Genomic DNA, 26,992 nt, shown 5'->3' with positions numbered 1-26,992 from the left:
CTAACTGGGGTTAGATGGTATCTCAATGTGGTTTTGATTTGCATTTCCCGGATGCTGAGTGATGTTGAGCATTTTTTCATATGTCTGTTGGCCATTTGGATATTTTCCTTAGAGAAATGCCTACTTAGCTCTTTTGCCCATTTTTTAATTGGGTTGCTTGTTTTCTTCTTGTAAAGTTGTTTGAGTTCCTTATATATTCTGGATATTAATCCTTTGTCAGATGTATATTTTGCAAATATTTTCTCCCACTCTGTTGGTTGTCTTTTAACTCTTTTAATTGTTTCTTTTGCTGTGCAGAAGCTTTTTAGTTTGATATAATCCCATTTGTTTATTTTTCCTTTGGTTGCCCGTGCTTTTGGGGTCGTATTCATGAAGTCTGTGCCCAGTCCTATTTCCTGAAGTGTTTCCCCTATGTTTTCTTTAAGAAGTTTTATTGTCTCAGGGTGTATATTTAAATCCTTAATCCATTTTGAGTTGATTTTAGTATACGGTGAGAGGTATGGATCTAGTTTCATTCTCCTGCATATCGATATCCAGTTATCCCAGCACCACTTGCTGAAGAGGCAGTCCCTTCCCCAGTGAATAGGCTTGGTGCCTTTGTCAAAGATCAGATGGCAGTAAGTGTGTGGGTTGATTTCTGGATTCTCTATTCTATTCCATTGGTCAGTGTGTCTGTTTTTATGCCAGTACCATACTGTTTTGGTTATTATAGCTTTGTAGTATAGCTTAAAGTCAGGTAGTGTTATGCCTCCAGCTTTATTTTTTTTGCTGAGCATTGCTTTGGCTATCCGTGGTCTTTTATTGTTCCATATAAATGTCTGAATAGTTTTTTCCATTTCTGAGAAAAATGTCTTTGGAATTTTGATGGGGATTGCATTGAATTTGTATATCACTTTGGGTAGTATGGACATTTTCACTATGTTGATTCTTCCAATCCAAGAGCATGGAATATCTTTCCATCTTCTTGTATCCTCTCTAATTTCTCTCAGCAGTGGTTTGTAGTTATCATTGCTATTATTGTCTCAGATGACAAGTGATGGAGTTTGGATGTGTTGTCCCCTCCAAAACTCATGTGGAAATTTGATCCCCAATGTGGCCGTGTTGAAAACTGATTGAGTCATGGGGGCAGATCCCTCATGAATGGATTAATGCTCTCCCTGGGGGAGGAGGGATTAATGGGTGAGTTCTCACTCTGTTAGTTCCCGTGAGAGCTCATTGCTTAAAAAGACCCTGGCACCTCCTCTCTCTCTTGCTTCCTCTCTCTTGCTTCCTGTCGCCATGTGATCTGCTTGTACCTGCCTGCTGCCTGCCACTTTCTGCCATGAGTAGAAGCAGCCTGAGGCCTGTGCCAGATGCAGCTGTCCCAGAATCGTAAGCCAAATAAACCTTTTTTCTTTATAAATTACCCAGTCTCAGGTATTCTGTTATAGCAACACAAAATGGACTAAAACAACGAGACAGAGAGTAAATTCACCAGAGTGGCTGAGAATTCTGAGGGAGGGAAAGTATTAATACTACTGGCATCAGGCAAAAAATGTTAAATGTCCATGATTAACTGAAGAAATTGTTCCATTAAAAAAAAAAGACAAAAGATTTAACAGGGATATTGCAATGTAGTACAACTAAGGATATAAAACAATAATATAAATATAGGAAGGGAAAGGAAAGACAGGCACTAATACAGAGGAAGGAACTCTGGGAGTCTCCACTGACCACAAATGAATGAGTCAACCAGGCAGTGTTATGACAGGATGTGTTGGGAAGAGGCATCGCACAACAAGGTTAAAGATTAATCCTTCCTTTATACCATGTATCAGTGAGATACACAGTAGAATGTGGAAACCAATTTTGGTCACCACTTCAAGAAGTGGAAAGAAACTGAAAAAGGTTCAAGCAAAAGAAACAACTAACCAAAACAATAGAAAAAGAGTATCTGTTAGGAAAAGAAAGAACTTCAGGTTCCTTATCAAAGAGAATAAAGGTTGACTTAACTGCGGCCCTTAGAAAAAATACCTTTTGAATGCTCATCCTGTAACTCTTCACAGGTTTTGGCTCTTTCCAGTCATTTAAGTCTCAGTCAAATATCACTTTTTCAGAGGCTTTTATCCAAAGTAGCCTCCTTATTTTCTAGGATATCACTCCATAACTGTCTCTTCATAGCCCAAAACTGTTTGAAGTTCTTGTTTATGCATTTATGGTTCCTCTTGCCCCATTAGATGTGAGCTCCACAAAGGTATGGACCTTGAGCACTGCTTATCCCAGCAAATACTGGTGGTACCTGGGACACAGTGAATAGTCCATAAATATTTGTACAATCTATGTTCATGAAGAAGTGACATGGAAAATGAGCTTTCAGATTAGAGCAAGACAGATATCAATAAGACACAGGAGGTGTATTAGTCCATTTCTGTTGCTTATAACAAAATACTTCAAACTGGGTAATTTATAAAGAAAATAAAATTTATTACTTAACGGTTTCGGAAGCTGGAAAATCCAAAGTCCAGGGGACATACCTCGTGAGGGTCTGCCTTGGTGGTAGCTTCAGTGACATAGGATATCACATTGCGAGATGGCCGAAGCAGAGAGAGAAACTATCCCGTGCTCTCCTCTTAAAGCCCTCAGAACCATGCCCAAGAACTAGGTCATGGTCCTCACAATCTAATCACCTCTTCGAGGTCCCACCTTTCAAGTATCATAATAGGATTTCCAACCCTCAACAGTTACAGTGGGGATTAAGTTTCAATGACTTTGGGAGGGCCATTCAATCCACTGCATTCTGCCTCTGGCCCCCCAAACTCATGTCCTTGTCATATATAAATACATTCATTTCATCCCCATATCCCCAAAGTCTGAACTTGTCCCAGCTCAAAAGTCCAAAGTCTCATCTGTGAAATAAAAAAAAAAATTATTGACTTCCATGATACAAAGGTGGGACAAACATAGAGTATATATTGCCATTCCAAAAGGGAGAAATATGCCAAAAGAAAAGGGTAACATGTCCTAAGCAAGTCCAAAACCCAGCAGGGCAGTCCTCAAATTTTAAAGCTGAAGAATCATGTACCTTGACTCCATGTTCCACGTTCTCTGCATGTTGATGTGGGGGTTGGGTACCCAAGTCCTCAGGCAGCTACGCTTCTATGGTTTTCCCGGTCTGAAGCCAGGCTTCAGCTCTCACAGGCTGGCACTGCACACTGGTAGCTCCACAGTTCTGGGGTCTCCATGGCAGTCCTGCTCTCATGGTTCTACCAGACATGGCACTAGTGGGGATTTTCTGCTGCAACTTCAACCCCACATTTCTGCTTAACCTTGCTCTAGTGAAGGCTGTCTATGGTGACTCTGCCCCTGTGACAGATCTCTTCCTGGACTCCCAGACTTTTCCATACATCCTTTGAAATCAGGGTGGAGGTTCTCAAGCCTTCAGAGCTCTGGCATTCTGCGACCCTGCAGACCTAACATCATGTGGACATTGCCAAGGCTTCTGGCTTGTATTTTCCAAAGCTGTGGGTCCAGTCACACCTGGGTCCAATTTAGCCACAGCTAGAGCAGCAAAGGTGCTGGTGCTGGAAACAGCTTCCTGAGGTGGCCCTGGGCAGTGAGCCCAGGGAGGGAATCTCTGGCTTGTTCCCCAAGACCATTCTGTCACCCTAGGCCTCTGGGCCTGTAATGGAAGACACAGCCTCAAAGATCTCTGAAATGCCTTCAGGATCTTTTTTTCCTTCTTTTGATAATCCCTTTCTTCTGTACTAATTTCCTTAGCAAAGGGTTGTTGGGCTGAACCATTACATTTTTATTCTGAAAATGTTCTTTGCTTCTCTACCACATGGCCAGGCGGCAAATTTTCCAAATCTTTTTGCTTTGCTTCCCTTTAATTATAAATTCTGGCTTTACATCATGCCTTTGCTGCCATAACTCAGCATAGGCTGTTACAGGTAGCCATGCAGCTTCCTAAATGTTTCACTGCTTAGAAATTTCTTCTGCCAAATACCCTGGGTCAGCACCTTTAAGTTCCACATTCCATAACACTTTTGGGTATGATTTTTCTTCTTCTGAGTCCTCCAAACTCCTCCAATCTTTGCTCATTACCCAGTTCTAAAGCTGCTTCCATGTTTTCAAGTATTTGTTGTAAGCAACACCCACTCCTGGTACCAATTTTCTGTATCAGTCAGTTTCAATTGCTTATAACAAAATACCTCAAACTGGGTAATTTATAAAGAAAACAAAATTTACTGCTTATAGTTTCAGAGGCTGGAAAGTCCAAAGACCAGGAAACACATCTGGTGAGTGTCTTCCTTGGAGGTGGCTTCGGCGACACAGGGTATCACACTGTGAGACGGCCAAAGCAGAGAGAGAGAGAGAGAGAGAGAGAGACTCTCATGTGCTCTCCTTTTAAAGCCCTCAGAACCATGCCCATGAACTAGGGCATGATCCTTATAATACAATCACCTCTTCAAGGTCCCATCTTTCAATTATCATAATAGGATTTTCCCACCCTCAACAGTTATAGTGGGGATTAAGCTTCAATGAGTTTGGGGGAGGGTGGGTATTCAATGCACTGCAGGAGGAATTATTTTATTGTCAATGTAAAACCCACAGACCACTGAGGGATGTTGTGGGCCTTTAAGAACAACAGTCATTCATCTGTCATAGAAGTCTTGCAAATTCATCTGCCTAAATAATTTCTAGTGGTTACTCCCAATACCATAATTCAATACTTTACACAAAGAAATGAGATCTTCAGAGTAATAAATAATAAACAAATGATCACTGAGCTTTTATCATGTACTGGACGATGTTCTAAGGCTTTCCATACATCAAATCATTTAATCCTCACAATTCTGTAAGTACTATTATTTTTTTTTTAATTTATAAAATGGCACTCTTTAGCTCAAGGTTACCCAAATTATAGATGGAGCTGGGACTTAAGTTCAGACAATTACACTCGAGCCATTCATGTAAGGCTGAAAATGGATTTAAACAGAGCAAAATATGTTAAACAGGAAGCATAATGAATTGATAAATTATGGCATAGGAGTTAGGTGACATGGATCTTTTCCATGGCTTGATATACTGGAATGCTGTAACATTCCAATTCATTGTGGGGATATTGCTGATGGACTAATTTTTTTTTCTTCCTTCATGCAAAGGAGCAGAATAGACTATTTTTTCCCCTTAGGAATGTCTTTATTCAAAGAAATGTAATTTAAAATAAATAGATATTCATGCCAAACTATACAGACAGTATAATAAACCCACTCCATACACATCTTAAACAATTATCAACACATGGACAATCTTCACGTATGCTGTGCTTCCCCAAACATACACACACACCGGGTTATTTAAAAGAGAAATGATGATGTACTATTAACAGCAATCTTTATTCTACCCCTAAAAAGAGTTGATTGAGTCTGAAAAGCATATAATTCCTTTCTTTCAAGAAATCTAAGAAGAATTGGTATCAATACAAGAAACAATCCTAACAAGGGTTTTCATTATCAAAAAGGAAGACAGTGGTTATTACTAAAAATTACTTCTCAAAAATCATTAAGTAATCTCTAAGTGATATGTACTTGGAAACATGATAACATCTTAGGTGGTACATTACAGCAGGGCATTAAATTTACATTTGAAAAATGTTTTATAAGTTTTAAGAAAATTCACTAGGGTTTTTGTGCCTATCATGCTGATAAGTATTATTCCCAAGCATAGTGAGAGGTCGACAAACACAAAAGTAGAAACCACTAAATACTAAAACGTACCTGCTTATCTTCCAGTGGGTCAGGGTCTCCTTTACTAGACTCGGAGCTGCCATCATCTTCATCAGAACTGTTGATAACTTCCTCCTCATCAGAGGGAAGGTCACCAAGATCAAGATCCAGATCATTGTGTCTATCCAGGGATGCTCCAGAACCGCTTCAATAGAAAGTGTGCATTAGTCACCTTTAACAATGAGGAGTGCTAGCAAAACAAAACCAAAATCAACCATCTTATTCTTGTGATGTGAACAAGGTACATCGAAGGGACTTAGAGGGATGGAAAAAGCCAGATCAGCCAACCCCCCCCTCCCTTTCTCTGTCTCAAAAACCCAAAATCATTTTGAGTTTAAAATTTAATTGAATTTTAATACCAATTTAATCTTATTATAATGATAGGAAGATGGGTGGGAAACAAGTTTCCCAGCTGCCCCCATCCTGTACTTCCAGATATCCTTATCCTAGAAGATCAGGTCTGTACTCCTAGTATAAACCAAGAAGCCTTATAGGGAGTGGGCTGGCTTACCACAAAGGGCACTGGCTATACACCTGAGCCTTAGTGGCTAAAAAACAAGAAAAAACTAAGTAATAAATCTATGAGGATTGTGAAGTAATGATGGTGATTACAAGGAGTAATGCATGTGCTGTTGTGAACACGTGCCTACCTCCCTGATTATCAGGGCTATGCCCTGGTACCAAAAGACACGGGAAGGAATTGGAGACATTACAAATTCCTAGGCTCTGCTCTAGACCTCCTGAGTTAGAAACTCTAGGAGTACAGGGCCCAGCAATAAGTATTTTAACAAACCCTGCAGGTGATTCTGACACAGGCTGAAGTTTGAAAACCACTGTGCCAGGCCATTTAACAACTCCCCCTCACCAGCCTGATATCATCAAGGTTTCCCAGTTTGTACTGAGACAAACCTCATGAATCTAAAAGTCAATGTTGTAATCCGATCTGTAGGGGGAATTCCATAGGAAAGTTCTCCTAGGAAGACAATGGAAATAATTCTTTCTAGTGTTGGATGTAAAGACTCAAGAACAAATTGTCTGTTATCAAATGCTTTCCTGTGGTCAGGCTACAAGAATATCTGCAGAACAGAAGAGTATATAGGTGGAGCCAGTAAAAGATCCACAGAATACTACCAGGGGAAACACTCAAGCAGAAGAAAGAGACAGTTGCATTCCACTCTAGCAGGATCTTTCAGCAGGTCATGGGCAGGTCACTAAACTGCCAAGGCTACACGTTATGAGAATTTCTAACGGGAATCTTAAAAGCTAAAGATAAATTTTCTGCCAGTTCCAGATTACACACTGTAGGACACAGACTTGCTTCAGAAGGCATTCCTGGAGCCCAACTGTTACACAAACCAGTTGGATGGAGGCAGAATGCCAAAAGGAACACCTCCCACTGCCAAAGACGGGTTTCCTATTACTCAGTGGCTGGGGGCCTCGGGGAATCATATCACAGCCTCAGTTAGGTGGGTGCGCACCTATAGCTCCCCATGACACGAGGAGACTCACTGCCCGGGGGTGGAGGGTGAAACTTTCTAGTCAGATCACTGGTAAGATTCACTGTCCCTGGGTACAGGGATAAGAGCCAACCCAGCTGGGCAATTAGTTGTTGATTTAGATTAGCAAGAGTAAATGAGGTAACAGGATGTACAGACTGCAGGATCCATCCTTACAAGTAAAAGCAAACATACCTCACTTGTTTTTATCGTTATTCCTTATCTCTTCATACCCTCTAAAACTCTCTTAACTCAACACATGTTCAATTTCCAAGCAGCATCACCATCACCTGGAAGCTTCTCAGAAATGCAGAATGTGAGGCCCCGCCCGACCTACTAAATCAGAATCTGTGTTGAAACAAAATTCCAGTGACATTGAGTGAGAACCTCTACTCTAAAAGGCTTTTCAATCAGCTCATCTGTACACTCTTTTGGACGTTTGAGGTATAATGGATTTGGATAATTAATAATGGGGCTGGGGCACCTTTGAAGAAATTAGGTTTATTTTGTCTAAAGAAAGACCTAAAAGGTGTTTCTTGATCAAACATTTGGAAGGCTATTATTCAGAAGATAGTAACCAGCTGTTGCCACATCCATTAGGAATAGAAAAGGAATTAAAGTACGAGAGTTAACACTTAAGAACAAGACAGAAAAGCTCTAATATTAAAACTGCACAGATCAGGGGTTTGGCTGCTTAGCTCAGTTGTTAGAATATGATGCTGGCAATACCAATGTCAAGAGTACGGATCCCAGTACCCGCCAGCCATCAAAAAAACTACATGGGTCAAAACACACTGCCATGAAACAGTGGGAGACTTCGGTTCCAAAAATTGCTTCCCTGCTGAAAATCCTCCCTAACCCCCTCTCTCTATCCCAAAGTGGTCTACTTGTGTCTTCAGAATGCTATACTATCTCACTCGATTGCACTTGGTGGTACGCTTGTTTCCCTCATTAAAACGTAAACTCCTACAAGACAAGGAAATCGTGTTCTTCAGCCAAATACCTAGAACACTGCCTGACACACAATGGGCCCTCAAGACTTTTTTTACTGAATAAACAAAAATGATATCAGAAGGCAATGGCTCTTAAATTTCAATGGCACAGGTGGCCTGAACCAGGATGGCCACATTGGGAATTGAGAAAAAGGGACAGATGTAAAAGGAAGAAAAAAAAATCATTCAGACTTAAGTAAATGAATGGGAAAGAAAAATTCATGGAAGACTTCAAGGTTTCAAGTCCAGTACACCAGCAGAAAGAGGGTGACGTGAACGGAAACAGAAATATGTAACAAGGGCCCTTATTTTTTTAAGGGAAAGATAATGGATTTAGCAGCAATATCAAGAAAGGTGGCATCTAGCACCTGTGCTGCGCTCCCAGCGCGGCACTCTCCCGAGTGCGCCACGGGGTCGGTCCGACACGTTCATTTTTTTTTTTTTTTTTTTTTCCGGTGACCGGCGCTCAGCCAGGGAGTGCACCGATCATCCTTATATAGGATCTGAACCCGCGGCGGCGGGAGCGTCGCCGCGCTGCTAGCGCAGCACGCTACCGAGTGCGCCACGGGCTCAGCCCGACACGTTCATTTTTAAAGTGGTGAATTAAACTGTTTTCCCACACAATCGTTAGCTTTCAAATCTACCTAGATAATTTCAGACTTCTGTTAATGAAACAGATTCGTTATTGATGCCAGTTGTATATTTTGGGGCTCTTCTATTCTTTTTATTTCCTTCCCACTGTCAGGAAGACAACATCCTAACCCTGTCTGCTTTGCCGGTTAAAGGAACAGGACATAGCATTTCCTCCATATCTTCCTGCCTAGTTAGTTCATAATTTGACAGTCAAAGTAAAAGGAAAGTAAGCTGCCACAGCAACAGAACAAAGACTGGACTCTGCTTCCCAAGCACATTGGAATAAAGGCAGAAACAAGTAAAGCCAGAAATAAATTCCTACTGACAGATAACTGGTCTTTACATGTGATGACTATTCTATGCCACCCTTTTTTTTTTTTTTACTTATTTTTTTCTGTGTGCTAGTTTCTTCTACATATGGACAGAACCTCCTCAGCTGGAAGTACACCAAATTTGTCTTTCAGGTAAGATGTCACATCGAGGATGGTTCCTTCTTTAGAAGAAATTGTCTTTTGAAAAATACTTAATCCACTTGCTCTAGAGTTTTTAGGAACATAAAACCTGTACAAGGTCGAGCCAGGCATAACAGTTGCCAGGGTTCACCACAAAAACATCCTTGTGAACCTCCACTAAATTAAAAATTCCAGCAAGGGGAAGGGAAAAAAACAAGGATAGCAGAGAGAGGAAAAGGAGGAGCAGAGTTGACTGAAGAATGCTTTCAAAGCACCGAGTCTCCTCTGCTGTTGACAAATCCAGTCATCTTTTTCCTCTCTTGCCTGTGATTTTATTCAGAGCCCCTTAAGCAAAGAATGTTCCCTGTAATTCCTCCCAAACTTGAAGAAGGAAGTTCATTCTAATACCTTCACCTTCAGAAGTGTCTTTCTCATTTCCAAGTCACAACATGTAAATCTGAACTTCCGTGATCTTCCTTTTCTTTCTACTCCTGGCCCAAACTGAACAGAACCTGCTCATCCTCAGGATGCTGTCATAATTCTTTTTCAAATGATTTCTCATTATGACTTGTGATTATGTATTTCTTTTGGCTGCTTTCATACTTACCACAGAATCACCGGGAAAAACTACTATTAAGGACTTGAAGGATGAACATTACATGGAAAAATGAACAAATAATTTAAAAGATAAGTTACTTAAATTATTAGCTATTGTAGTAAGGCTAATTGTATAAAATTAGTTCATAATTTTCACCAGAAAATTATTTCTATTTAGTTTCACCAGGAAAGTTTTCACTGATACTTCAGTTCCGTTATGAAACTGGAGATTTCAGTGTCACAGTGAAACCATGAGTCAAATTAACAAAAAACAATTAAAAAACCTTTTTAGTCTCCTTTTTGGGTCTTTTTTTATATTCTTTTTTGGCAGCTGGCTGGCATGGAGATCTGAACCCTCGACTTTGGTGTTCCAAGGCTGTGCTGTAAACAGCTAAGCCAACTGGCCAGCCCCTGGGTCCTCTTCTCAATTACACAGTACTTCTGGAATATTCTCCAGCCCCTACTCAGATGATTTTCCTGGGAACTGCCCCTAAAATGATTAAGTCATCTCTCTAATTCTTTTAGGAAACACGGCACAACTTGTAAAATAGGCATACATGTTCATTTTCATCCTCTAATAAAGCAAGAGTTGTACGTTCATGTCATATTTTTAGGTTTTCTAAACACAGGATTTCGCACTATTATTTTAAGTATGTGCAGAGCCAGGGTGACAGAACGTAAAAGCCAAAGGGTAACACAAAGTTGGAGGCAAACTTATCTGACCTAAACAAATGTCAGGTTCAACAAGTGTGACCCCTCTGTGCTGGAAGGTAAATCAGATAATCTCATGGGTCTTCTCCATTATTAACTGCTTTGACTAAAAACATCAACATCTCAATATGTCAGACTGTGGATGCTGATGTTCTTATTACAGTATAATAGCAGAAATCTTTCCTCTCAAAGAGAAGTATATACATTAATTTTTAATCTTCTTTTGAGAGGTTGCCTACATAAAGGTTAGGGAAAACTTTATTTTAATTTTAAGAATTAATGATTTTATTGCCTTGATCTCAGTTTCAAAAATCGGTAACATATGTATGTAACATATTAACTTTTTTGAGTTAAACTTTTTGATTAATAACCACAGGATAAAAATAAATAAAATCACAAGATACAGGGATAGCACAGTGGAGGGGTGGAGACTAGGGGAAGGAGGAGAGAGAGAGAGAGAGAGAGAAAAGAAGAAATTGACAGAATAAAATGTACACAATTAGCGTTGTTTTCTGGTCTGTGAATTTTAGAGGTGTTAACAATCGAGTAGCAAGCTAGGGTGCTATGGCTTCCAAAAAAGACACCACACAAAAATATTCAGCTTCCCTGAAATATACACTAGACAGTGTTTAAAACTGGCTCTGAGTGATCTGTTGAGAAGGAAGATCAGGCTTCACGGATGGATTTTGAAAAACAGGCCTGCTTCATTTTCTAGGGACAACCTCCACCCTTACAAATACCATTACCATTCCTTTCCCCAGGAATGCATTTATGGCTCAGATTCTTAAAACTGTACCCTGCTGATTAAAAACAAAATCAGGATCAGTACCTTGAGGCTGCCATTTAAAATACAGTCCTCATGACAACTCTGACAATGGTTTAAAAAAACCAATGGAATTCAGAATTCCTAAAAGTAAAAGAGAACCTACCCAGACGTTTGCACTCCTTTTAATATAGTTAGTTTTAAAACCATTAAAGTTTAATACAAAGAAGCAGTTTTAAAGGGAGTTTACATCAATGGCCATTAGTATTATTAATATTAGACTCGTTAAATGAACTGGGGTACAAACATACAAGAAATTACCCGCCAACTAATTTGTGGGTTTTTGTTTTTATTTTGTTTTTTAGTGGCTGGCCAGTACAGGAATCTGAACCCATGACCTTGGTGTTATAAGGCTATACTGTAACCTAAACAACTACTTAAAAAATGAGGTAGATCTATGCAAGATGATATTAATCTTCTCCAGGAAATATTGCTAGGTTAAAAAGAAATCGAGGCACAGAATGCGCTCCCATTTGTGCAGAAAAAAAAGAACGCATAGACACAAAAACATTAAAAAGAAAGATATTCTTCTCCTGTTTTTCCCCTTTCTCCTCCCAACGCCCAAGCTTGGAGGCCTGCCAATTTTCAGGGTTGCCTTTTTTTTTTTTTAAATCTCTTTTAACTATTTTTTAGGTTGCTAAGACATACTCTATAGACTATGGCTCTCCCTTACTGCACGTAGGGGTTTGTTTGGGAGAACCATTACCTTTAATCTCTAGATAATAGGGAGGAAGGGGTAACCTTCTGGCTAGCTAGTTGGCTTTCAAAGGAAAAACAGAGGAAGCAGAGGGATTGTTGGAACAGTCTGCAGGAGCCAGAGTAACCACAGAAGTTGTTGCCTATGTCCTGATGAACAGCACCGTAATAGTATGGTGCATCTCCCACAGTGCTCCCTGGCCTTGCAGAGTTCCTGGTCTTATTTAATGATACAGGAGGAGCTCAGGGCTGATCACGGTCCAACAAACACTCCTGCCCCTCTAGCTTAGCTGGGAGGCATCCAGGTCAAGTCTGAGCTGTTCTTAGCTGGAAAGGAACACACTGTTATACAAATGTCTCCTGACACAAACACTAGCTAAAATAAATATTAAATACTTAATCATCAGCAATTTTTATTTCTTAGAATTTGAAGGGCTTTGAGAAATGATTCCTTAAAATGCTCTTCAAAAAATGTAGACAGAAATCTTTTTGTTAATACAAATAGAAAGGCATTCTACTGAGCTTAAAATTACCTTCAATAAAATAAAGCAAGTTCCCAATCCAATTTTGTAATTGTACCCAAAGATGATGTTTCTTTTACTGAAAAATAAAGTTTTCAGCTAAAGTTAGGACTGACCTGACATCTTTTCTCTTCTTCGCCTCCTCATTATGTGCCTATTTAGTACCAGACCAAATAATGGCCACTAGAAGTAAATGAGATTGAGATGGCTACAGGAGAGCACTTCATATTTACACACACACACACACACACACACACACACACACACACACACACACACACACACACACACACATTTACACGTGTTTGTACATACATACATATATTTTTACATATACATTTTATAATGCTTAAAATATAAAAAATTGCCTATGCCATTTATTTCAATAAACATTTATTGAGGGCCTACTATGTATCACGAGCTAGAAAAAATAATCTATTAGCATTAGGCTGGCCCATTAGCCCTGTTAGCTCAGTTGGTTAGAGCATGGCACTATAACACCAAGGTTAAGGATTCAGATCTTGGTACCGGCCAGCCACCAAAAAAAAAAAAAATTAGTTATTGTAGTGGATTGAATTACGTGCTCCCAAAATTCACTGAAGCTTGAATTGTGTCCCCTAAGTTTGATGTATTAGAAACTTAGCCACCACTGTGACTGTAAGAGAGTGAGAAATCCTATTATGCTATGGTATTGAAAAGTGGAGCCTTAAAGAGGTGATTGGATTGTAGGATGTGCAGTAGGGAATGGATTAAAAATGGTGGTCACGGGTATGATGGATAGTCTGTCTCTCTGCTCTCTTTGCTTCCACCATCTTGCAATGTGAGACCCCTGGGTCACTGTCACCACCACCAGATGGACTTTGGACTTCCCAGCCTCAGAAACTGTAAGCAACAAATTTTGTTTTTCTTTATAAATCACCCAGTTTCAGGTATTTTGTTATAAGGAACAGAAGCATACTAATACAGTTACAGAAAATGTTCAAAATATAAATTCTATTGATTGCTTCTCTCATATTTATCCTAAATAGATAAAAGCAGAGGAATTGCGATAATCATAGTAATTGGATAACGGCAGTGCAGACACTAGGGGCTGCAAAGCCAGAGAAATAAGTACCCCATGCAGAATGTTAAATGTTGCATTAAATACAGTCCCCACTATAACAAAACAGTGAAGAATTACAAGGAAATCAGTAGTTAAACCCAAAGGACATATGCTTGCAGTCCCAGATCTTATTTTATCCAAACCTACTTAAGTGGAACCACAGCTGTTAACTGAGATGTCCCACTCGGGGAAAGGGATAGTAGTCTTCTTGGGAGCCCATAAGGAGTCCGAAAGGGGGATGCTACATTGTTGCTCATGAATAAATCAGTCTACTTCCTTATTTAAAACTATATGTGAATAATTTATCATTTCTCTTCCTCGGGTACTATCCACAAAAGATCTGTCTTAAAGGTCAACTCTAGACCACCTATGAATCATCAATAACCCCCCAAAGACCCACATGGAACCCATTTCTCTCTGAGAGCACCCTGGGGATAGAGGTCCATCTTCTTAAGACTGGGAGGCTCTGGAGGGAATCAGGAAAGAACATGGGTTTCTTCCTCCATCCTTAATCCCATATATCAGTATATCCTCCCACCAGTTACACTGCCAATTAACTGTGTTTATTTTTACCTTCTCCAATTGGAAAACCAAGAAAAATTTTAACATTTCTGTCAAACTCAGATAACATCATTTTTCCCCCCCTTTGGCTGTGACTCCAGACAGGATCCAAAGAGAAGTTTTACAATCTCTTCTCTGGGTTTTATGGAGACTTATTTTACCCTTCTATGTTAGCCCCTTAATGCACTTTGTCAACTTTAAAAAGGCATGGGAAAGGGTGTTAGATAACATCTTTGAAAGCTAGAGTTAGGGATAAGGGAAAGGAAGTGAAAATACACATGCGTTCAAGAAGTGAGATAAACAGATTCACTTCTGACAGGATCACAACATTTCATAGTTTCACACATTTCTAGAGCAAAAGAAAGGTATTAGAGAAGAAAAAACGCTAGTTTCAGCCTCAGACAGAACTGCAATTAAAGCTAGGCTCCAGCACTCACATGGCTGTGTGGAACTGGCCAGCTATTTAGGCTCTTTAATTTGCTCTTCCCTAAACTATAAAATTGAGATAATACCACCTGCTGTGAAGACTGAATGAGAGGTGAACATGTCTGGTACACACAATGGATAGGAAATAAAGGCAAATTTTTAAAAGCAGACATGAGAAGATGGAGAACATCACGGACCATTAAGTAAGCAGAAAGGCAAGAAGAACTAGAAGCTTTTGTTCTTGTTCACCCCCAGTAACCCCAGAACTTATGATATCCGATCTATTTCTTGCATGAACAAATTAACAAATGAATGGATTTTATCCAATATCTCATACATATACAGCATAGTATGATTAGGCAAATCCAGCCTGCTGCCTTTTTTTGTAAGGCCTGAGAGCTAAGAATACTTTTTACATATTTAAATAGTGAAAAAAAGAAAGAAAGAATAATATTTTGTGACACGTGAAAATTATATACAATTCAAATTTTAGCATCCACAAATAAAGTTTTATTGGAACACAGCCATGCTCATTTGTTTGTTTGTTCTAGCTTATTTGTTTTTGTATTGTCTGTGGCTGCTTTTGTACTACATCAGCAGGGTTGAATAGTTGCAACAGAGATCCTATGGCCTGCAAAGTCTAAAATATTTATGATCTGGCCCTTTATGGAAAAAGTTTGCTTAACCTTGATATAGTAGATTACCCACAAAGAGTGGATCTGCATTGGAGCAAAACTGGGTTTGAATCTTAGCTACGCCACTTACTAGCTAAGTGAAACTAAGTTTGTAACCTCACTGTGCCTCAGTTTTCCCATCCATAAAATGTGGATGATAGTAGTGCCTATCTGACAGGGTTTTGTGAGGATTAAACAAATTAATACAAGGAATGCACAAACAACAATGCCTGGTATATAGAAAGCTTGCCCACTCTTTTTCTCCCCATATATATATATATCTTGAGTGTTATTTGTAACATTAAGAAAAACAAATCACTGCTGGAGCCACTTAAAAGCCTAGAACTGAATACAAAATTACTTCAGAGAGAAGCTTCTACATTATCAGTCATGTGAAACCGCTCATCACCAGCATAAATGAGTGAGTAAAGAACTCCTATGCTGAGGTCATGTGAGCCACAGTTTTGCAGCAGGTTACTCCTCAGGCTTGTTTTCCATGATCAATCTCATCACCACTTCCCTTTGGTAGCTTACTACTTCTACAGTAATATCCTGAAACTCAGAAAAATTACAGTTACACACATCACAATATCATCTCTTATTTCTAAAACAATATCAATGACTAACATAAAATAATGACTAATTAGAGGTATTCCACTAGCTCAAAATACTTTTTAAGGCACATTTTAAAACGCTAGCTTCATTCCTCTTTGGTTAATAATAACCACATCGGTGAGTGACACAGGCCAAAAAGGCGTATGAATGACACTGATAAACGGGTGTCACGTATGCAGTAAAATTGCTGATTCCACTGCTAACGTGAACTTCACTTTGCAATGTAAACCTAAATACCCTTATTTCTTTTCTACATACAGAGTTTTACACCGGACTGAAGTGGAAAGAGCCTAGGGGACTGCATTCCAAAACACTGATCACGTGCTCTGAGTCACTAGCTAAAAGTACAAAAAAAGGGAGAAGAGAAATTTCTCTGTATGTTAAGGAGAAATTAAGATATCAGAAAACAGTATGAAAAGAAGGAAAGAGGAGAGAAATGAGGAACAAGTAGAAACACAAAGTACCACCCATCTGTGCACAGGGCACCTGTTATTATAGACATTTACTAAGCTCATGGTTGGTCAGGCTTTGTGTTAGGTATTGAGGTTACACAGGCAAAGGAAGACTCGGTTCCTGCCCTGGAGGAAACTGCTGTCAGCCTCTGTCTTTCTCATGTACCTCAAAGATAACAAGAACCTCCTAGGGGCAGTTTACTCCTAAACTTTCCATTTATTCTAAAACTTTCCATATTCAGGAGAAAAAAACAGCCCCCCCTCGCCCAAGTCTTTTCTTTCCAGATGGAGATAATGAGAAGGAAAGGGGGCAGCATTTTATTTTTCACTTTATACACATTTAATTCTTTTTTTCTTAAGCAAGGATTGTATATAACTTTTACAATTAAACAAATTAATATACAAAAAACTGAAAATCCCCATTCTCCCTTATCCTTGTTTACTAATCTCAATAGTTCTAAGCATTCTTCATAAACAACATTCAAAAAAAATACTTGGGAAGGAAAGGTCAATGGTAAGGAGAGGATGGACTGGAGACAGCTATCCCCATCTGGTCCTCCCCCAAATGCAAAAAAAAAAAAAAATCAGACCATGTTGACATGTAGGTTATGGCAACAGTTTTCAGTATACTTCCTGTAGAAAGTCTCTAAATGAACTCTTCTAATCCCCTGAACTGGGCTAGCTGGCTAGCTCACCTGGGAAAGTACCGTGCTGGTAACACCAAAGTCAAGGGTTCAGATCCCGGGATCCCCTTCCATCCAGCCACCAAAACAAACAAGCAGACCAAAACCACAAACAAACAAAAAAATCACCAGAACCACATCTCTCCTCCCCAGCCCCCTAGGGAAAGTGATAAATTCCCTGTACTTTGTACGTAAACCCAGGGAAGAAAAAATGTTCCCACCCTGAGAATCAGGTAAGTATAGTAAAATACAGAAGATTCTATAAGTATACTTTTTCTTAACAGTATGAGGGCTCAATAAAAGTCAAAGACACTTAGAATTACTACTATCAAGAGGCAATCTAATAAAGTCACATTCAAGAAAATGGCTAAGGTCTTACTTCAGGCTAGTGTATGAAAGCATCAACAGTCAAGTAACCACTGGATATAAAAACATATCTGAACTTGGGCTGGCTGGTTAGCTAAATAGGTAGAGCATGGCGCTGATAACACCAAGGTCAAGGGTTCCAATCCCCACACTGGCCAGTCACCAAGGTAAAAAAAAAAAAAAACACCTGAACTCATTTTATCATTAAAAAAACCCCACCAAACTCCTGAACCTAGCTAGAGCTAATGTATTTGCTTATTTTTACAGTATTTAAATATTGCCCTACAAAAAGATTTCATGTATTTAATAAGATCAAACCCATTTCTTCAATAGTCATAGAAAATTTTCACCCTTCAGATCTTTACTTTATACTGTTTACTAAAGTGTTATTTCTAAAAGATTTTGTAGCTCTCTTGTAATACATCCTCTCCATATGGATACTCAATGAGTCCATACTGGGGTTCACAAAACACTTTATTTTATTTAAGCTGTACCCATATGCTGTATGGAGACAACAGAGCAAAGAGTCTAAAATAATATATTTTGGCAGACTGGTACATGTTCAAATCCTGAAATGATTATATGGATAATTCACCCTACAAAAGGAAACATGTTCTCTATAGCTGAATCATTCTGGTATTTCCTCAAATATAAAATTTTACTAACTCCAAAGGCAACTAGAGACTGCCCAGATTTTTTTACTTTCAGTCTTCTTACATGTAAGTCACAGGGACAGTTCTTTCATTTAAAGAGAATTTCATAAAACCTTAGATTGTTTTAGTGATACAACTGTCTGCATTTTCTGAATAGCAGATGAAGGTATCTTGAGATCTTTACTACTTAAGAAACTTAAAAACTGCTTTTGAATGGTGTGGAAATTGATACCCCATGCCTTCTTTCTGCAGGTTTGGTAAGAGGACTGGGGGAGTGAGAGGAATGGAATGTTTCTTGCTTGACCATTCAGTAATAAGGGAGGCTGCTCATTATGTAGCTAATGAAGACAGACACATGTGAGGCCTTTTAACTCAATTTCTCTTCTCCAAGGGAGCTTTGTTTTAGCACATAGCAGTAATTCTCGAATCAGTGTAACTGCTTTCCAAAATTAACAGATGTTTCCTGTGCATTCTGGAAAACTGGTCAGTGGGACACTGGTTTACTCAAAATGCAGCTGGATTCTGACCTCACACAAGTAAAAGCAATATTTAACCTGATCACTATTTGCTCAGATGCAACCACCTAATTTGTGCCAGGTGTCTGCTAGGGCCAAGGATACAAAGGTAATCTCTACAATATTTATTCTTATATATGTTTTTTGGAGGGTGGGGTGGGGCAGGGGCATGTAACAAAATGTTATTATAGAATGATGAGAGTTAGTGCTGTACAATAGTAAAAGACCAAGGAAAGAGGTGCTTTGCCCTGCTTGGTATATAGTGAAATCAATACAATAAATGTTAGCTATTACTTGACTATATCATAAACACAGTATGCCAGGCAATATGCTATGGGACGTAAATATACACTTCCTCATTCATTTTTTCAATAAATACTTAGTGCCTACTACATGTCAGGCACTGTTCTTGGCACTGGGGATAAAGCAATGTAACAAAATTAAGAAGCTCTCATTCAGGCAGTCTATAGTCTACTAGGAGAGACACATGATCAAATAAACAAATAGATAATATACTGGTGGGAATAGGAAGCATCAGAAAAATAGAACTGCATTAAGTGGATAGAGAGCAACAGAATAGACGTGGGGGTATTTTGTCACTTTTCCTACATTAGAAGGGGAGATTTCCATAAAAGGTAAAATTTGAGGGCCGGCCTGTGGCTCACTCGGGAGAGTGTGGTGCTGATAACACCAAGGCCACGGGTTCGGATCCCATATAGGGATGGCCGGTTTGCTCACTGGGTGAGCGAGGTGCTGACAACACCAAGTCAAAGGTTAAGATTCCCTTACTGGTCATCTTAAAAAAAAAAAAAAAAGGTAAAATTTGAGTTAAATCTAGAAGGATGAGAAATAATCTGTCTGGGGGAAAAGGTGTTTTTAGGCAGTGGAACAAAGCTATGAAAAGGGATGAGGTATTTAGGAACATAGTGTAGTGCAGTAATAATTAAGATCATGAGACTGGAAAGGCAGACTAGGGCCAGACCACAAAAGGTCTTATATACTAAGCTATGGAGTTAGAATCTTATTCTCTAGGGAGTGGGTGTCACCAAATAATGCTTAATTACAAAGTAATTCTTAAAAAATAATAAACTGGGTTGGCCAATTAGAGTGTGGTGCTGATAACACCAAGGTTAAAGGTTGGAGCCACTCACCAGCCAGTGCCAAAAAACAAACCAAGAACTCTCATTAGAAAATGGGCAAAAGAAACAGAGATATCACCAAAGAGGATATGCAGATGGAAAATATGCACATGAAAAGATAGTCAAGGAAATGCAAATTAAAATCACAATGGGATATCTGTACATACCTATCAGAATGGCTAAAATAAAAGTAACAAACACCAAGTGCTGAAAAGGATGCAGAGCCACTGGATCACTCAGACATTGATGGTAGCAGAGTAAAACGGCACAGCCACTCTGGAAAAAAGTTTGGCAGTGTCTTATAAAGCTAAACATGCAATTACCACACAATCGCACTTTTCAGCATTTATTCCAAGTAATGAAATCATATTTTCACACAAGAACCTGAACATGAATGTTCCCTGCAGCTTTATTTGTAAGAGCCAAACAGTGGAAATGGCCTGGGTGGCCTTTAACTGGAATAGTACTCAGCAATAAAAAGGAAAGAACTATTGATACACATAACAACTTGGATGAATCTGCAGGAAATTATGCTAATTGAAAAGAGCTAATCCTAAAAAGTTACATCCGGCATGATTCCACTTTATATAACAAATTTGAAATGACCAAAGAATTAGAAATGGACTAGTTAGTGGCTGCCAAGGATTGGGGGGTGAGTTGGGCAGGAGGTGGCTGTGATTATAAAAGGGATCCTGTGGAGATGGAACTGTTCTGAATCTGGACTGTCCTGGTAGAAACACAAACCTACACACATGATAAAATCAATGCTAATATCCTGGTTGTGATATTTTAATGCAGTTTTACAAAACGTTACCATTATGGGAAATTAGCTAAAATATACTTAGTTTCTCTCTGTATTATTTCACTGCATGTGAATCTACAGTTATATCAAAAAATTTCAATTTAAAACAATAATAAACCGGACTGTAAATTTCTTGTGAGTAGGCACTGTCCTTAACTTCTCTGACTTTCACTTCCATGCTGTTTTTTACCCCTCCATTTCCAAATGAGAGCAGCCTGAGATCAGGACATAATAGGAGATATTTATTTGGTTCTTAATTTACCCAAGGGGGAATTAAGTTTATTAATTTCTTTTAAAGTTAGATCTATATTTTACTATAAGTTCTATATATAAATGACTATGTAAATTCCATGAGCTAAAATCTAAAAATCCAACTCTCTGATCAGCTACTAGTGAATAAAATCACTTGAATACATCCCCTCTAGCAATTAGAATGTCACTATGTTTACTTGAGAATCAAAGACCTTTGAAATCAACTGTCATCAGACAGGAATCTTTGGGTAACAGAGCCTAGGAATATTGGCAGATTGAGGCCACCGGATTTCACCAGGCTCCTGTAACAAAAGCCTTCAGAGCAGTATCACATCACTGTCACTTTTCCATCTTCTGTTTTAGCATAAATGACAGGGGAAGAGGAGAGGCAAGAAAAAAGTGATGTAGGGCAGTGAAACATACATGTACTTATACCACAAACTAAACACTGTCTTCCTACACTTACATGTCCTTTGATAATAAAACATTCTTACAACCAGGCCAACTATGTAGCTATTTCTGGGTAGATTTTAATTTGGATTAAATTGAGAGAAAAAAAAAATGACAAATTCATTAAAACTGTGAATTATAGGATATTTTAAATGAAATACAGTTTGAGTAATTTCACATACTTATATCTACCTTTAACAGCCCAATAGAGATCTCATCAGGCTTGCTTTAGCACAGTAATAAATTTATGTAAATAGTGTTAAAATGCCCAGTGGTGTGTGTGGAGTATACTAACATTAATAAAGCAAATGTATTTCACATGGCCTATCTTTTTAGAATTGCACATAGAAATATTAAGCTTGGGAAAGACAGAAAACTTTTCCCAGGCTTAAGTCTCTATTGTAGATAAAGAATTGTAACACAGCAAAAATGCTGGCTCTAAGGGCAGATGTCCTTGGTGCAGCTAAACCTAATGATTGTTGCCATGACAAATATCTTACTGTTCTTTTTGTAACCTTATGTTCCTTTTCTGTAACTTTCTTGCCTGGACAATAAATACTGAGAGAAAACCCTGATTTGAGGTTAGTTTCCAAGAATTCTTCGCCCTTGAAGGATTTGTCTGGAATTAACCCCTTCAGGCCTCTCACTGCTCAGAAAAAATGGGCTTTGAGTAATCCTTTGCACCTCCGTCACCCTGGGGGAGAGGTGACAGTGTGTGCACAGAAGGAATTCAAACACGCTTTCTAAAATATGATTTACAAAATTTATTTGCTTAAAATGAAACAAACCAAGTTCAGTTGGGCCTTGGCAGGAATGAAAACAGGTGCCAAATTAAAAAGTCACATAGTGGCATCTCAATCCCTTTACCTTAAAAGTAGACTCAGCAAGCCTTTTGGGGGACAGTGTCAGTGATTATAACCTGTGCCAGCAGCTCCAGCAATAAAGCTAGCAGTGCTTGGCCTAAGAACTTCTCTCCTTGTACAGCCCAACTGAATATGCTGTCTTATCAAGTATCCAGGTCTTACCCTTTCATAATTCAAAAGGCTCTGGAAAGCCTACCACCTCTAACAAACTTTCAACTAATTAGCAAGTGTATCACCTGCCTCTGAGGAAAAACCCCTACCATTCAAGTCTATTTTTTTTCATTAAATTAATAAGGGTATTGCTTTATTACAAGAAGTATTTTAGCATTACAAAATTATTTACTTTGGGTATCTGTAAACAGTGATTAACTATTAAACTAAAGTGCTTTAGAGGTGAGACAGTACTTGACAAAGAATGAAATAGGAACAGAGAACAGTTAAAAAGCAACTCTTATGTAGATCAGTGGGGAAATATGAGGCATGCATAATCCTTTCCACATCATTAATGTCCACATGCAACTAGTAAATGACAAGAACCATATTTAACTTGCTTTGAACAGCAGCCACCACTAACTGGATCAAATGCAAATATGACACAATTCAGTTTCTAACCTTTGAAACATCTATTACCTAACCATAAAACCTTTCCAATCAATGAACTCCTCTTGCATGGAAAATGTGGGGCCACTGAAAATGCTCATCAATGTCTACACATATCACTGCAGTTGTCTCTGTGTCTTCCCTCTAGATAGTGAACAAATTGGCGATGAGAATATTTTGTCCATTGTGGTCCCTTGGGTAGAAGATTCACACAGACCTCTAACAATATTAAACATAAAAAATAATAATAATAATAATAGCAAAACCATGAATCACAGCACAAAACAACATGAACATGTTCTGACTTAAAATCAGTATGTACCAGGATCAGAAAACTTGATCCCATATTCAGTTTATCTACATATTAGCTGCGTGTCCTTGGGCAAGTTACATAACTTCATTAAGTCTTAGTTTCTTTATCTATAAAAGAAAATGATATGTATCTTACAGGATAGTAGGGACTAAATAATACATGCAAGAGCTCCTAGCATAATGCTTGGCCTATTAGCAATATTGAATAACAGTAGCTATTACTACTAAGCATAAAATGCATGCTATTTGATGTGAACAGCATTTCTAATCCTTGATATTCATTTATAGACTTTTGGCAAGGTGGAGAAAAAATTGGATTGATGGGGAGTCAGCTAGTTTGAGGGTAGAAAGTTTGTTAACACATATTAGTAGCATCTGATATTTGTTTGCTCAAAGTTGCTGCTTAGTTTGAATGGTCACCTCCCTGAAATTACCATTTTAAAAACAGGAGCCATATAATTCTGGGTTCACAAGAGGCTGGGTGCAGCCCTCCTTCCTGATAGAGGTAACAATGTCTGTAATAGCAGGAGAGAAAAAGGCAAGGATGCAGGCAAACCCGAACCCTTGTGCAACAATTAAGTCTTCTAAGTCTTACCAACTTTCTTTATAATGCTTCCACACCAGCATTAGCAGGGGCAATGTGGTGTTTTGAAGCTCCAGGTCTTGTAATTTCCCATCTCTGTGGTATGGAGAAAGTCAGCAAGTCTTGCTGGGCCTTGGTTTCATCAGTGAGTGAAGAGGCTAGACTGGATGATTTCTAATGACTTGCTCAGTTCTACTTTTTTTTTTTTGGGGGGGGGCAGCTGGCCAGTATGGGGATCCGAACCCTTGACCTTGGTGTTATAACACTGTGTTCTAACCAACTGAGCTAACCGGCCAGCCCCCCATAGTTATAAAATTTAATGATTGTATGATTATATTTAACCTAAAATCATTTCAAGACACACTTGAATTTCCAAAATTTTCAAATACTTGATTACAAAAAGTCCCCTATTTAATTTTCCTTACCCCAAAACTTCTAAAAGACTTAAGATTTCAGGAACTTCTGCTATCAAATAAATCATACCTGGACTTGTAAGTGACCTCATTATCTATCCCTCCACTCCTCTATTCCTCATCCTAATCAGGGTAGTAGATGGAGTGTGCTTTATCTGCATGTTTCTAGTCGAATGAGAAAGAAAATTTAAGTAGTGGGCTGAGCCCGTGGCGCACTCGGGAGAGTGCGGCGCTGGGAGCGCAGCGACGCTCCCGCCGTGGGTTCGGATCCTATATAGGACTGGCCAGTGCACTCACTGGCTGAGTGCCGGTCACGGAAAAGACAAAAAAAAAAAAAAAAAGAAAGAAAGAAAATTTAAGTAGTGAAAAAGCTACTCATTTAAATTGGAATCTCTCTTTACTTGTGACTGCTGATATATCTAAAGACCAACAGAAAGTTAAAGGGGGAAAGCTACAAATTATTATTATTTTTTTTGGTGGCTGGCCAGCATGGGGATCCAAACCCTTGAATGACCTTTATAACGCTGAACTCTAACCTACTGAGCTAACCAGCCCACCCTATTCCTTCATTATATCTACTTACCTGGACTTGAAATTGCAATGGCCAAACAATTCAAAATCAGAACTGCTTTCCAGATTAAAAACCAAACGAAAACAAAAAACCAAGCTATTCTAAGTTTGTTAAAAACCAAATCTAATCTGTAATTTCTAATGTTTCATATGATACGAACATATGCCAAAGTATATCAACTGTTATAAAGGTTACCAAGAAACTGACTTCAAAAAAATAAATGATCTAACTAAAACATAAAGTTTTCAGCTAAGTCCACGGGAGCTAAAAGAACAAACAGTTACACCATTTCAAACATAAAAAAGGCTACATATGTTTGTTTCCCTTTTTATTTTTATCCAAACATTCAGGGGAAACTGATTTTCTTTGTCCAGTGTTTATTATTTCACCTTTCTTGCAGCAGAAACCAAAATACTCTGAGAAATGGGAGAATCCAGTAAACAGACTCTTGAAGATTAGAGCTCAGAACCACTAATCCAGATGCATTTCCATGACTGTTCACTTTTCATTAAATCACTTTACGACCATGACTCAATTTCTTTATGTATAAAAGGGTGTAATAACACCAAACACAACCTTATTCCAATTCATGCTTATATGGAAACCAAAAGGATCTATAATATATGCAAACAAGAAGGGCTGAGAAATCTGGGAAAGAAAACTGCAGAAGATAGCTGTACTTCCTGAAAATACTATGACAGCACTTTAGTCCACTGACAGTCTATTTGGCTACCCCTATTTTTATAGCTCCGATGATAGATTATTTCTCCCCAATGTCAAAACTACTTACAAATACTTTTTTTTTCTCCAGAGATTCACAAACACACACCATTACCAGACGCAGACTAAACCACCAAAGTAGTTTTTGCATACCACCCAGAAGAAACTAGGCAGTTCCATTTTTTAACTTTTAAACTCAGTATTTTAAAAAGGGCCAGTATTTCTTTGTGGCTTCCTACACCCAAATGTACTATAACACAAACTGCTCTCTGAGCTTATTATGGTTTCAAGAAAGTATTAAAATAGACTGATATAAACATGCACCATCTTTTCCTTTTTAAATCCAAAAGGGCTTTCCCTAAATACCAAATTTATCTATGCAATTCCATGAAAAGATGATGAATTTAAAAGAAATGTCTGGAAGAACACAGAAAGCTTATAAAGTAATATATAAGCACAGGCATTACTTACGAATATGTGAAATATGAACAGACTCATCCCCTTCCATACAAACCCAAGCCCAGATCCAGAATTCCCTTGAACCACCTGGAGCCAAAGATCATCTTCCCCACTTCATCTTGTCCCCTTCCCCCTTAGTATTTCCCTCCTCTACATGCTAATCTTTCCCTCCTTGAATGAACCAGCAATCAAGAGTCACAAAAACTATGTAATTTTATTGCTCTGTTTTACTAATGACACAGTCTCACTTCCTATTACCTTCCATTGCATTTTTCATATACTAGAAGCTAAATATGTTCTTCGGGCTGGCTGGGAAAGCAACTCCCACTCACAGTTATTTCTACTGCAAAAATGCATTCTGAGTTCCAAACATCCTACTAATAGGTTTAATCCATTCACAGATTGATGGATCGTCTGATTAGCTTTTTATATGAAGTCCTTACGAGAACAGCAAATGCTTAGGAAAAGAAAGAGGGTGCTCCATGTCAGACCCCCCACATCTGCCCTTCCCCAAAAGGTTTACATTGAGAATGTTTCTACAGAAAATAGGTCAGAAACTCATTTTGCAAAGCAATTTGTCTCATGGATGTAATTAATTCCAATTTTATGAAACCAAAATCATCATATCCTTGACTAAATTATAACATTTTTAGATTTTTACTATTCAAAAACAGTCAAAACCAATCACTACCTCCAAAAACAATAACACAACCTTTTCCCCCGAAAGTGTACAAGTTTCAACTATCTCAAAACAATACATTTTTATCAAGCAGGATGGAAGATATATGTAATATATATATATATTATGTACACAAGGGTACTTCAAAGAGTTCATGGAAAGATCGGTATTATCCTTAATTCTATTTTCTGCGAGTTTTTGAAGTACCCTCATATATATTTCATATATATACACATTTGTTCTTCCATATCTGACTAAAAATATGCCTCTAGAAGTATAAATTGGCAGTCTACCACACAAAAGCATATATATTTGATAAAATATAATTTATCTGCTTTGGCAGGAAATGAGACCGAAGCAAGACAGCTGGACAAAATACTGCAATTTAACTCATTCCTAATACTTATTTAAAA

General features: G+C 38.5%; 1 protein-coding gene and 1 non-coding gene across 3 annotated transcripts in view; both read right to left on the bottom strand.

The window, feature by feature from the left end:
• The window catches only part of FGD6 (FYVE, RhoGEF and PH domain containing 6), a 101,367-nt gene that overhangs the window by 61,660 nt on the left and 12,715 nt on the right, over positions 1 to 26,992 (bottom strand). For both annotated transcript variants that reach the window (XM_063074939.1, XM_063074940.1), the window contains exon 3: positions 5,760 to 5,913. In XM_063074939.1, coding sequence (XP_062931009.1) covers positions 5,760 to 5,913 — 154 coding nt within the window. The remainder of the gene's footprint in view (positions 1 to 5,759; positions 5,914 to 26,992) is intronic.
• Positions 14,440 to 14,561, bottom strand: LOC134361413 (small nucleolar RNA SNORA26). The gene has a single exon (XR_010021437.1). It is a non-coding gene; the product is annotated as a small nucleolar RNA SNORA26 (small nucleolar RNA).

This window comes from Cynocephalus volans, chromosome 12, assembly GCF_027409185.1.
Source record: "Cynocephalus volans isolate mCynVol1 chromosome 12, mCynVol1.pri, whole genome shotgun sequence".
Classification (NCBI taxonomy): Eukaryota; Metazoa; Chordata; class Mammalia; order Dermoptera; family Cynocephalidae; genus Cynocephalus; species Cynocephalus volans.
This window is presented reverse-complemented; position numbering and strand designations above follow the sequence as displayed.